Source organism: Eurosta solidaginis, chromosome 2 (assembly GCF_040869045.1).
Source record: "Eurosta solidaginis isolate ZX-2024a chromosome 2, ASM4086904v1, whole genome shotgun sequence".
NCBI lineage: Eukaryota > Metazoa > Arthropoda > Insecta > Diptera > Tephritidae > Eurosta > Eurosta solidaginis.
The window spans coordinates 25,513,391-25,526,492 of record NC_090320.1 but is presented as its reverse complement, the minus strand read 5'-3'; the positions used below and the strand labels follow the sequence as shown (position 1 = coordinate 25,526,492).

Below are 13,102 nucleotides of genomic sequence, written 5' to 3'. Positions count from 1 at the left end.
TGATTACCATAAGGTAAGTTCGATCAGCTGTTTTTCTGGTTATGGTTTTACGGTTATAAGTCACCATTAATTGGCCCTTAAATTTGGGAGCGTGCAATGAAAACGGCCATAGAATTCGTACAACCGTGTTTCAGGATTCCTTCTATATTATATTTTTAAGTCAAGAAATGTGGCGAACCTTTCCAGCTGAGGCGTGACAGACTGTATACCCTTCAGACTCAGTTTACATATAACGATATTATCTCCCCTTCCGTACTTAGTTCCTAATCTTAAATTAATAATAACTTGAAATAACAGCCCTTGGTCAGGAAAAATTCCGAACCGCTGCGATATATACTTCGAGCAGACTGTTGGAAGTGCTGCCCTGCGGTCATCCTTTAGACTAGGACAATTCTCTCAAGTACAGATCTCCAACCGAATGTTTTGAGTATTTTCGATGTTGATGGCCCTTTGCCGGATATATAGATTCAGTACGTGCCGGCAACAAGCACTTTAAAGTACAATCCCGACCAAATTGAGCCGTCTAGGCTAAAGCAATTTCTAAAGCACACCTGTGATACAAGAACACTGGTTTTTCGAGTAATCCTACGTAAAGATTTTGCCTGAGCTGTAATCTGAGTTGCTACTGATACAACGGTATACCGATGTATCTCGGGGCATAAGTATGTATATACGAAATATGATTTTTATAAAACCAAGCGTTGTTTGAATAGTTCCTTCAAGGACGCCCTTATAGTGTGCATGAGTTATCAAGTTCCCTATGGGAATTATAAGGCATAGGCGCATGTCTCATACTGTAGGGTAAGATTATATCTCAGCTATCATTTTATTAAGGGCTCTCGCGTCATCTAAACTTGATTTTCCGTTCGCCAAATTGGAGGGAGTTTATGGTTGATCGTCAAAAAATCTACTAGAAAATGGACCCGTGTGAATCTCGATCAATTTCTTGGAGCCCCACCCTTATAACTCTAGAAGATATTTAACCAAACACAAACAGAAACAAACCCATCAGCTCGGGTGTTTGTGCACAAATCACCTACCCTTTTGTGATTTCCGGTATTTGTGACATTGTACAATTTATTTATCGCCTGAAAAACGTTGGATCCAAATACATGCTTTTTTCCGCAGCGAACTTCGTGTTTTATAATAGGAAAGTATTGTGATATAAGATAATAGATACATTGATCTTATAGCATACCACATATCGTTAAAAAATTTGCTGGTGAAAAATTACAGATTTATCCTTACACTTGCTCTTACTTACCCAATTAACGAATCCCTCCGCGCTACCACTGAGACCGCTCTAATTTTTTGTAACGCCAGCCGCCACCGTGCCTATAAATTGTGTATCGGTGAACGATGCACTGATTTTTGGTACGGCGGGAGGACTGAAAGTGGATGCAACTTACGGATTGTATCTTCTATTTTTCAAAACGCTGGTGCATCCGCCTTTGTTATCAGATCTGCCAATGATTTCACTTCCTCCGTTTAATACAATATTTGAACTCACCCTACACCCGGTTATTTGGCACTGCTCCATCCGTTCTTTTGATTATCGAAAAATCATTCACCTATCCACCTGCTATTTAAAAATCCGCAGCTTATTTGGCAGCGGCCCATCTATGCTTGTGAAGATCGATGCATCGGTTACCAACCAACTGGTTATTTGAACACCGATCCGGAAATTTGTCAAAATCGCATCACCGTTCGCTGATTTGCCCATCTGACTGAAGTTGGTACCCGCTTGCCAACAATCCCACTTTCCCCATAAGCATCTGCAACCAGTCACCTGCTTCGCAGCCACATCACTCAGTTGGACATCATCCAGTTGATGCTCCAAGGTGGACACCCACTCACATCATCGATTGGGACCAAGGTTAGTAAGCTTTGGGGTGGTCAAACTTGCTTTGACACTATGATGCATCCGTGAGTTAAGGTCGACGTCGGCAGTTACTCACGTAAAACCTTATACTCGCTGCTCGTCGAGTCACCGTTCACTGATTTCACCAGTAATTATAGTTATTCGTTAACCGACTCACCGATAATTCTTTTTACGTGCAGTATTCCTCAAGCAATATGCAGTTGATGACACGAATTCCGTTGCTAAAGGAGGGAGTTATGCCTAATAACCAAAGGGGATAAATATAATAAGAGCCACCAGTCGGATAAATATAATAAGAGCCACCAGTCTGTTACGAGTGGCGAGTAACTCGCTGGAAATTTAAAAAAAGTATGCCTAATGTTTTCTATGAGGGAAATTTTCAATTGTCTCGCATTTATCCATGTCGTGTAGGCGTCTTATGCAAATGTGATTTTGGAAAGAGAATTAATTAATTAATTAAATACAGTCGGAAAAATAAACACATATACCGCACGAAAAGGTATAAAGACATTTATGCACATTTCGCCCAAAAAAACCTGTGATTACCCTAACCAAAAACATTATATAAATTAACGAGTGAAGTCTCTTATTATATTTATCCTCTTTGTAATAACACTGTAAAAACTCTTTTCTTTATTCATAAAAACTATTTTTTTATTTATTTTTACATATCATTGCTTCTTGTTACAATTAATTCGTTGCAGTACAAATATTATAAAAAATATTCTTATTTTGATTTACGTATTTTGAATGCTTATTTCAATGTTCACCTTAACCTATAACTAAATAAGAAAATATTTCATCATACTTACTTACTTTACTCATCATACTAGTATATTCCATTTTTATTATTACAAATTTTACCTACTTAACCCTTTTTGAAATATTTTTGTTAACAAGTAACTTTTTAATAACAACCAAATTTCCATAAAACCTATCTATTTATGCATAAAGAACTCATCTTAAAAATTGCAACAAAATTATTTATTATTTTCAGCTTATATATACAATTTAAAACTTTCTATTGTAAGTAATAGAAACTGTCTACCAAATTTCCTAAATTTACATATCGTCGGTACTATGCCAAAGTCACGAATGTGCCATTTTTGTTTAAACGAAATATTATATATGTCAAATTTGTGCATTTTTAAAAAAAAAAAAATAAAAAATCATTTTTCAATTAACATTACAAAAGTAAACCTTCCAGTAGTTGTTGAAAAATATAAAATAAAATCTCTATTAATTAAATCTCTATAAATTAACAATATTGTACGCGTTTTTCTCAAAACACCAAATATGCACATTCGTGACTTTGGCATTGGACCGACGATATATGGAGCACGTGAAAAGGTCGTCAAGTCGCTCTAAAGGCCGCGGTACAAGACATTTTTCATATAGATGCGTTTAACACAAACTTATGCATTCCAATAACATCGCCACAATCAACCAAGATGTAGCGTTTGTAAATATGAAGGAACTTCAGACTTGGCAATTGAAGTTTATTACGCCTTGGCCATTCACATACAAAATTTCGCGAAGCACTGTTGTAAACATGCTCCCTATACAACAAAAATATTTGCTAACATATTTTGTGTCGTATTCGATTGTTATATTACAGTTTTTAATTGCGAAAAATGTTAGAAATTTTACCAACCAGTGGGAAAAATAATTTCACTTGCAAAGTGTGCCAACACCCTTAGCCAAAGCAAATGTCAATTTCTTCTTATGATTTGCTTGGAACAAAATTTGGAGTTGGCTACTTTTCAATATCTGATGGCGCCAGAGTCGCTCATTCTACCGTTCTCCATAAAAATACGTGCAAGCTACTCATAATGCATAAGCTTGTGTTAAACTTATCTGTATGAAAAACTGCTTATGTGTCCGGAGCTATAACGCTTAATTTATCGCTTTTCATAGAAATCGCTAATCTACCATCATTAGCATGTACACAACTAGCTGCTGTCACTACAACGAATTACCGTTATGCGAAAATAGCGAATTAATTTTGGTTGAAGAAGTGCACAAGTGAAAAGTTATTATATTTTTTGTGAATAATTGAAATAATATTACTTAAAAATTGATTTTTATAGCCAACGACCTTTTTTGTCTTTAGTGCTCTCTGTGTGTGCTTAATTTACAAAAGTTTTTGTTGTAGAATTTAATAGAATTGTGTAAATGGAAGTTATGTTATGCTATGACTAACGGGAGGAAAATAAGTATTCAGTATATTTAAAAAAATTATTGATCAACAAGTAGTTGGAACGGTGTTTGACCGTAACAACTTAAATTAATGTGACTTAAAGTACCGCGATATGCCTGGCGAAGGTATCGGAAGCTATTCTATTAGTGTTCGTTTGAGGGGGCCGGCTTTTGTGTTTGCTTTCTAAATATCTATTAAGTGTAAAATATGATAAAGTGCTTAACAAGAGAAATAAGAACTAGGTTCTAAGAATGCTAAAATACAGAAGATCACATATTTCTTGGCGCTGATAAATGGTAAGTGAATTTTACAGATTCAGCTGATATTTTACCTATATCATTCTTTTTCTTGGTAATTCTCCACTTCAGCTCACAACTGCTAAAACTCGTCCAAAAATATCGGGAGAGGTGTCAAAAGACGCGTTATGAACCCAGCATCACGAATCCTAAAGCGGAAATTGGAAATTTTTTTCATTTCGAAGATATTTGCAAACAAAATTTAAAATTTTGATGTGGTTGTTGTAATTTTGGCGATTTTGACGTACCCACAAGAAAAACTGTGGCTGCAAATGTTTTCGCGGATATATGTAGTTTTGGTCTCCAAACTGGTGTTGGACCCACTCAGGGTAATTGTTTATAAGCGCGGCCGAAGGCCGCCAATGCAGAAAGATGTTATGCACAAAAATACTTTGGATCTCACCCCCGTTTTCGGGGCGCTCCGGGGCCATTTTACGGTTTTTTGGAAATATCTTTTGACAGAAATAAAATTTTGAATCTCCGCTTTCGGATTCGTAGCCCTCGGATCAAAATGCGTCTTTTGACACCTCTCCCGTAGTCTCTTCTAACTAACATCGGTTAGCGTCGGGCATATTAAAGCCATATTATCACTTAGATAGATATTTTTACGGGCTCTTAGTTTCACAACGATATTGCAGAGATTAGATCATGGGTCAAACAAGTGCATATGTAATGCGTTGTGCAGAAAAGAGTTGTCCGATGAACCAGCGCACTCCGTTCGGATTTGAATACTGACAGAGCGAAAGTTTTTCTTGCCTGTACCGGCCATTGTGTATAAAACAAGTGCGCTATCTTATCCCCCAAGTGACTGACGGATGTTCAAGATGTCTACTTTTTAGCGTTTTCACAGAATGTTCAATATGGCGGCGCATAGGGACGGCTATCTTCAGCGGGGTTCTTGCACAAACAAGTTTTGCATAGAGGGGCTCCGCCCCCTATCCCGACGGGCTTCGCGCCCCGGGGCCCCTATTAATTTGGACCTGGTTATAGGGAGAAGTTGAAAGTTTTGTGACTTTTATTTTCTATCGGGTGATGAAAATTACTAAAATATATTAACAATTTACTTCAGTACTATAATTACAAATTTTACGCAAATGATTTTTTTCATAAAAGAAACCGTACACTAATTTCTTAAATTTCATAAAAATTTGTATTTTAATAAAATTTAAGCTTGACTTCGTTGCTTAAACTGAAAAAAAAACCAGCATTTAAAGACTCATCGCATTGCAATACTAATAAAGCCTTATTTTTCTTCGTGTTATAATAAAGACACTCCGACACACTGTTTCGGAGTACTAGGCATGACGATGTTCTTTGCCCGATGTTGATCCGGTATGTTCCGGAAATTCAAGGTACTAGTAAGACCCACTCGTAAACGATTTAATATTGCCACGTGGAATCTTCTAGTTTTGTGGCTTCAAGTCGCCTCTTACGACAGGCTTGCCTAAAGCGGGAAGCTCATTAATTCGATGGGAAAATGTTGCAGCATCGTTGCTAGTTGTGCATGGAGCCGAGATTGTTGAAGCAGTGATCTAGCCTTTAAAGTCGCGAGAAACATCTTGCTAGTATCGCAGCTTCTTTACAAACACCATGCATTACTTATAGCTTGAGCTTCAGATTAGCTCATATCCTCACTGAACATATATTCTAGAATCGAGGTCTCACAATGAACACGCAGTTAGAAAGTTGCCAGTCTGATTATGGTCAAGCAGGATTGATAAAGGGCAATTTTGTACATTGTTCGTCGTACGAACTTTCAGGCATTTGAAGCTGTGATATGGCCTTGAGTGTAGCGAGACGCATCTATGCTAGCATTGCAATGCCAATAGAAACACACAGCATCACTCTTCGCTTGAGTCGCGGATTAGTTCACATCAATATCAAAGTACGCCCAATCAGGTTCTTTTGATAAAGATTACTTTGGTACTTAGCGCGATTTAGCTCTGCACGGAATTCGACTTCTCAAATAATCGTTTATAGCTATACAAAACTTTATTATGCACAGTTATTGCCACCATATTACAGGAACTTTGGTATGGCCAAAGCCTCTCATTGTGGCTACTTTTGTTAAATCTAACATTCAGAGCAATCTTCGAGTTGTTGGCACGTTTTTGTTTTAAATAACATACTGGCGGTACTCAGTGTAAGTCAATTAAGATCTTTACTGCACGTCAACATCTGTATCCTAACATACTTAATTTCCTTAAAAAACAAACACAACCTCCGTACCCCTTTTCCCAACCTCTTTCTTTCACCCTCCCCTTCTCAATAACCAGTTTCCGGTTCCTCTTTCAATGTCATACGATAAGCATTTTCGGCAACATGTAATCCACCACTACCACCCATCATATCCGCATAACCACTTACGCCTCCAGCACCACTGCTCAGCGCATCAGGTCCACGTATTTTAAGTGGTGCACGCCGTAACATTTCCTCCGCGCTACCGCTATTATATTCATTTAAAGTCATCTCTGCTGGATTACGTAATTGATGCTGTCCCGTTAAACCATTACTCGTACCGACGGTATTTAGCTGGTCGGGTCTTTGGTAGGGATGAATGCGATGCAGTGGTGGTGAATGCTGCATTATTGCACCACTTGGAATTGTTTGACTAGGCGTTGATGGCGTTTGAGTATGTTGTATATTTGTTGGTGTCATATGTGGCAAGCTGTGTACGGCATTACCTGCTGAAAGGGGGCGCATTGAAGCATTTGTATTATAAATGCTATGCTCATCCATATATGGATTTGGGTTTTGATTGTTGTTATTCATGCCACCATTACCAACATCAGAATTTGTTGCCTCCTGCTGGTCTTGTAATTGTGGTGAGTGCATAGAACGTGTATGATGTGATGCGCACGGTGCATTGATTGCTTGGTTGTGCTGCTGTTGATGTAGCTGATGAGGTGGACGTTCTTGCGTTGGATCGCTTCGCATTGTGTGATATTGCGGCGGCGGTGGAGAGATATTCTCTAACAGCGGTGACATCATTTGTGCATCCAGACTATTGCCATCCATGCAAGCCGCTAGATGATCGTTAGGCGAGGGTGATGTAAGCATATCTAATGTTGAGGTTACATGACTTCCATCCATGTTCCTTGTGGGACTATAATTATTTAAGCTTGGTGGTGAGAGTGGTGAGTTGTCGGCCAGTTCACCTTCAAATTTGGGGTACATTAAATATGAACGTAAAATTTGAAAATAGTGCGGTTCGGGGAAGTGTGATGTAGACATACCTCCGAGTAACATTTCCTGTAGTAGTGAGTCAATGTGTGCAACACCGAAAATTTTTGCAAATTGTATTTGCTCGATCATCTGCCAAGTGATGGATTGCAGGACGGGTAATATTAAAAGGATCTCACCAAAACGTCCACGTGATTCATATTGTCGGTCCGACACATAGTCCTCTAAATTGTTGAGTATTTGATGGCGTAACGTCTTGATGCGCTGTGGTTCGTTAAGGCCTTTGGCATCTGGAAGAAAAAAAATGAAGAATTTGTAAAAAAAGTATAGGACTAGGTTGACAGTGTAAGCTGTCCTTAATCGATATTCTTCTGGAGGTACATGCGAAATTACTGCAGGAGCTTAGCTCATGAGCAGTGAAAGAGCTTCTTAAGTCTATTTTTTATGGAATTGTGCGTGTATTACTTTCTTTGGCGTGTTTTTCGCATCTTTCCCTAGGCAACTATTAAGCGTTTCTTAAAAAATCTTTCTACTACTGCAGATTTTGTTTACTGTCAAGGCTTGAATACATAATTGCCGAGAAAGCTTAAGATGATCTATCGTATTTATAAAAGACCCCAGCGGTTTAGGGGACTTAGAATATACCCGCGGCAGGTCAGCCTGTTGCGACTTAAATACCCAAATGATTCGAGGGGTTATGTAGCGAAACCTTTTCAAGGGATGCCAGTGAAATTTATAGCTTCTACAACCCAACTGTCAACCTCACCCACCCCTGGAGAATCCTGTTTCCTTAGCAGCCGACGTTTTAGCGACCCCAAGTTCCTCATGGAACTAGGGGGTGGGAGAATGGATGGCCTAGAAGGTTCAATGTAGTCATATTAAATCGTTCCCGAGATACCTTAATGGTGCTTGTTACCGGAACGTACCGGATCTATCTCTGGCAAAGAACCATCAACATCGATAACACTGCCCAAAACCGTCCAGGAGTGTCTTAACAACTTCACTGTCCCCATACAAAGCGCTTTGAGAATGCCCCACACCCATTATTTTTTTGTATTGCTTAATTGAATAATATGAATATATATTATAAAATATTATTTTTATAAATAATTGAAATATATTTACCTTATTTTGGCTATTTTATTTTGTGAGTCAAATGTGACTCCTGAACGTAGCAAAAACAATTTTGTTTACCACGTTCAATGAGTCACATGTGAACATATAGGATCATAAAGGCCCATTACTGATACTTAGCATAGACTTGACTTGACTTGAGAACTGTCACTTACAGTTCTGTTAAATGAACATTGCATGTTACTGATTACTCAAAACTTAGCCACACTTAACTTGACTTAGAAGTCTGTTGAATTTTGATTTTCTATGTAAGTTCTAAGTGACGTTTACATTTTGAGATGCCATTTGTTTGTTTCCATTTCATTTTGACATTTCGTCCTACAAATTGACATTTATTTAAAAATAAATTTCAAAGCTAAGTTGCCAAGTTTACGCCAAGTCAAGTCAAGTCTATGCTAAGTATCAGTAATGAAGGCTTAAGAAATAATTTATGTTTTCGAATCACAATAACGGTAAATTGATATATAAATGTCAAAAGCGTGTATTAGTGTGCTTTTTTGTTTAATTGAAGTTAGAAGTATACATGAGAAAAAGGTATCAGAAAAAAATTTCGAAATTTTCTTTCATTTTCCTAAAGTTTAGGTCTTTTGATTACACTCACATAGAATTCGCAAATATATAACGACACGTTCATACCAAGAAAGCGTCTTTAAGTTGTATAAATAAATGAGTCACATGTGACTCATGGACTTATTTCAAAACGCTCTTGTGAGTCATATATGACTCATTGGACAGGGAAGTTGTTAAGCGGTACAACGACAACCATTTCGATCATCGTGTCTACAACTTGAGTGCACCCATCGCTATCAGGGGTTTGGTTTTTATGCTTATCCCACAGCAGTAAGAATTAGTCACACTTATGCCTCTTGGACAATTTTTTTTTTAACATTTCTATACTTACTAGGATCGAAAAACACCAACGCTTTAATGCATGCCAATTCCGTATCATCAATATTCACATCCTTGAGCGCAAATACCAGCTCATCAATAATTCTAGCACCGATACGCGATATATCCAGATTTGGCGATAAACGTGCATCTATGAATTGTTAATATTACAAAAAAAGTTCTTACAACAAAAAAAAAAAACCTATTAAACACTTACCTGGACAATGTTTTGTAATGACACAATTATTGCCAAGCAACAACACATCTTTTAGATGCATTGAACGACGCGATAAACCGAGCAACAGATGTTCACCAGCATGAGCGCGCAGTAACGCTACCTGATCGTCCAACTGTAAATCATTGAATGCTGGTATATGCTTAGCCCATTCGACAAGTGTCAACAATTGTTGTTTCATCGATTCGCAAACATCATTGATACTGGCAAATTGTTTATTTGAGAGATCTTCATTTGGGTTGGTCTCCATAGCGGCACCAGCTTTTGATTGACGACTCTCAATTTCAGCTTTTACCAATGATATAACAGACAGACCGTTACCGGGATCAGGATCCTCATTTGAAGTGCGACGACAGCTTATGCGATCACGCTCATTTTGCACAGCTTCCTTCTTCATGCCAGCTTTAAAACATTTGCGCAGTCGACAATATCGACATTGATTACGTTTATCCTTGTCTACAACACAATTACGTGAAAATCTGCAAATTAGTGGAATATATAATTGGACCCAAACACAAATCATTCAAAAATTTAAATTACCGGCAGGTATATTGATGATTTTTACGCACGCTGCGTCTAAAAAAACCCTTGCAGCCATCACAACTTGAGGCACCATAATGTTTGCCGGTAGCACGATCTCCACATATAGCGCAAACTGTAGATAATTGTGAGTTATTGTTTGGTGCGTATGCGTTATTGTTGTTATTATTGTTGGCAAGTGTATTACCGCCATTAGTAGATAAATTACCATTACTATTGCTGTTGCCACCGCTGAGACTGAGTGTAGGACTGAGCGCCTGACTGCCATTTGGACTATGAGCGGATGCATTGCTGAGCGAAAGGGCTGGTTCGATAGTGTGCATCATGTGACCCTCCGCTTCTGAAAGTAAGGAAATAAAAGAAATTTTGTAAAGTAAATTTTAAAGCCGGACATTAAATAATAAAATTTTTCTAAATGACTATCTTTCAACTAGCTTAAAATTATATACAAGTTTTATGCGCAAAAAGTAGAAAAGAAGCGCCTTAAAAATCAGACATGATTACTTCAGTATCAGTTCATTTTATAGAATCAGCTAGTTTTCAGCTAATATTTTCAAGAGAGTACAGACCAAATCATTTAAAAAAATCAGAAGTGGAATAACTGTAATTGTAGAAATATTCCAGGTTAACTCTTTTTAGAAACCAAAGCCCTATGGAGTCACTCGTGGCACGTAACTGTTTGTAAAAATGGTCGTGCTGATAATAAATTAAAAAAATACAAGACGTGTTATACATCCGAGGAGGTTCGGGCTGACCTTCGTGCTACTTTTTAACTTTTCCCACAAATTGTCGGGACGGGACCTACGTGCTTATTGCCGACTCCGAAAGGCATCTGTAAGTAATTGAATTTTCGCAGAAAAGTTTTTAATGGCAGAAATACGTTCGGAGTATATGCCAAGGCAAACAACTTTTTTCTTAAGATATTGCTTTTCCCGGGCCTGAAACCCAAAAATCGTCGTTGTGGTAGGAGTAGCACGCTACCATCACACTACCATGTACGCTTAGCTATGTGTTCATATATTTATATTGTTATGTAATGATTGCAAATTAGACTAAATTTTTTATCCGAATCCCACCAACCCCAACACCCAAGCCAAGGCGAATTCATTTCCAGGTGTTGTTATCCCAACAGCTGATTGCTTCTTAATTGTTTTCCATACAACGCCTTTCACAACAATATGTCAGTAAATCGAAATAAATGAAAATTTTCTTTTTATTTGGCATTCTTCTGCACGGCGAATTGGTCAAATTCGCTTTGCCATCACCTTGTATGGATTAGCCTAGATCCAAGCTGCCAATTAAATTTTTCCTGGTTTTGAATGAAATAAATAATCGTGAAACACTTTAGGCATATTTTTTTTAGTCTCAATAAAAAAAGAATCAGGGACCGTAACGATCACGTTTCGAAAAGCAATTTCACTCAAGCGATAAATATAAATAAGCCAAAAAGAGTAGTAAAAATCATAATAGGGCAACGAATTTTGGGAAATCCTGGTTACCTTCTGCTAACGTTCGAAACGCTAAACTGTTGAATAAATCACTCTAATATTCAGTATTGCAAACTGGTCTTAATTTAGATTACTTTGACAGTAGTACAATTATACTTCACTTCACAATTAATGGCGTGTTTAAATAAATTAGTCATTCCTCAGCTTGCGCTGCTGTTATACTCTCTGTTGCCTTGTGTGCATATTTCTTCAAAGGCCTAGACGTTTCACCTTCTAGAATCTCCTGCTTGTTTACCAGCCAAATTACATTTATTTTTGTAGTTTATGCGTTTCTCATAGTCATATGACTATGGGTATGTGTGAGTAACTACTTCGGCTGATGACTACATATTTGTGTGTGTGAGATAGCTCTTCGTCGCCTTCTACATAAGTGTTGCTATTATTAATGTGTACACATACATAAGAGTGGCTGCTCCATGTTTTTGTTGTTGTGTGACTATTTACTAACAGCTTAGTGATGCTAGTATTCGTCACAATAGGTATGTATCTAACGAGTACTGGTAGCCACCATTTCACATATATCCCTAATCCGATTAACCATTTCAGAGCTATGGCAATTTAAAAGGATTCGTATAACACGAGACGGACACAGTTTTAATTTTACAAAGTTTAAATAATACATTCTATCCGAAGCGTCGAGAATGGGTGTTTGTTTTATTCTCAAAGTGAACCTTGAAGGCAAACCACGATAACGCCTATTTTGAAATAAGTGTGCCGTAGATTCTCGATAAGTTTTAAATTATTACGGTGAGCTTCACAGGTTCCCCAGTGGTCCCTATATCCCACACTCGTCTCTATGTGCATGTGTCTATGTCATCCCGTGTCAATGTTATATATAATCTCCTATGTCATCTTTATAACTATGTCTAATCAAGCGCATCGGTTAAGCCATGTTGTTGTAGCGATAAGGTTACTCCCCGACAACGTTACTCCCCTGAAGGGTTGCCTTGAATCTGGTATTTTAGTCGCCTCTTACGACAGGCATACCTACCGCGGGTATATTCTGACCCCCTAACCCGCTGGGGTCGGTTAAGTCATATTTGAGGCCGGTTTTAACTTTGAAAAAATGCATCTAATTTGTTTAACAATTAAGGAAAAAACAAAAATATTAAACGATTAAAATAGGTTTAGCTTTTAAGCTTATTAAGCTAATGGTATACAAATCTGAGAACAACTAAGTAAATGCAGAATAGGAACGTGGCGAATGTGGAGTTTCAGATATCAGCAGTTCCGAAT

General features: G+C 37.7%; 1 protein-coding gene across 21 annotated transcripts in view; it reads right to left on the bottom strand.

The window, feature by feature from the left end:
* Nucleotides 1–2,509: 2,509 nt before the first annotated feature.
* Hnf4 (Hepatocyte nuclear factor 4) overlaps nucleotides 2,510–13,102 on the bottom strand; it is a 112,990-nt gene continuing 102,397 nt past the window's right edge. For 19 of the 21 annotated variants that reach the window (XM_067764684.1, XM_067764674.1, XM_067764676.1 and 16 more), the window contains 4 exons: nucleotides 10,359–10,698; nucleotides 9,801–10,297; nucleotides 9,597–9,734; nucleotides 2,510–7,851 (listed from right to left, as the gene is read on the bottom strand). In XM_067764684.1, coding sequence (XP_067620785.1) covers nucleotides 6,644–7,851; nucleotides 9,597–9,734; nucleotides 9,801–10,297; nucleotides 10,359–10,698 — 2,183 coding nt within the window. In that variant the 3' untranslated portion in view covers nucleotides 2,510–6,643. The remainder of the gene's footprint in view (nucleotides 7,852–9,596; nucleotides 9,735–9,800; nucleotides 10,298–10,358; nucleotides 10,699–13,102) is intronic. The other 2 variants (XM_067764694.1, XM_067764693.1) reach the window with 2 other exon arrangements.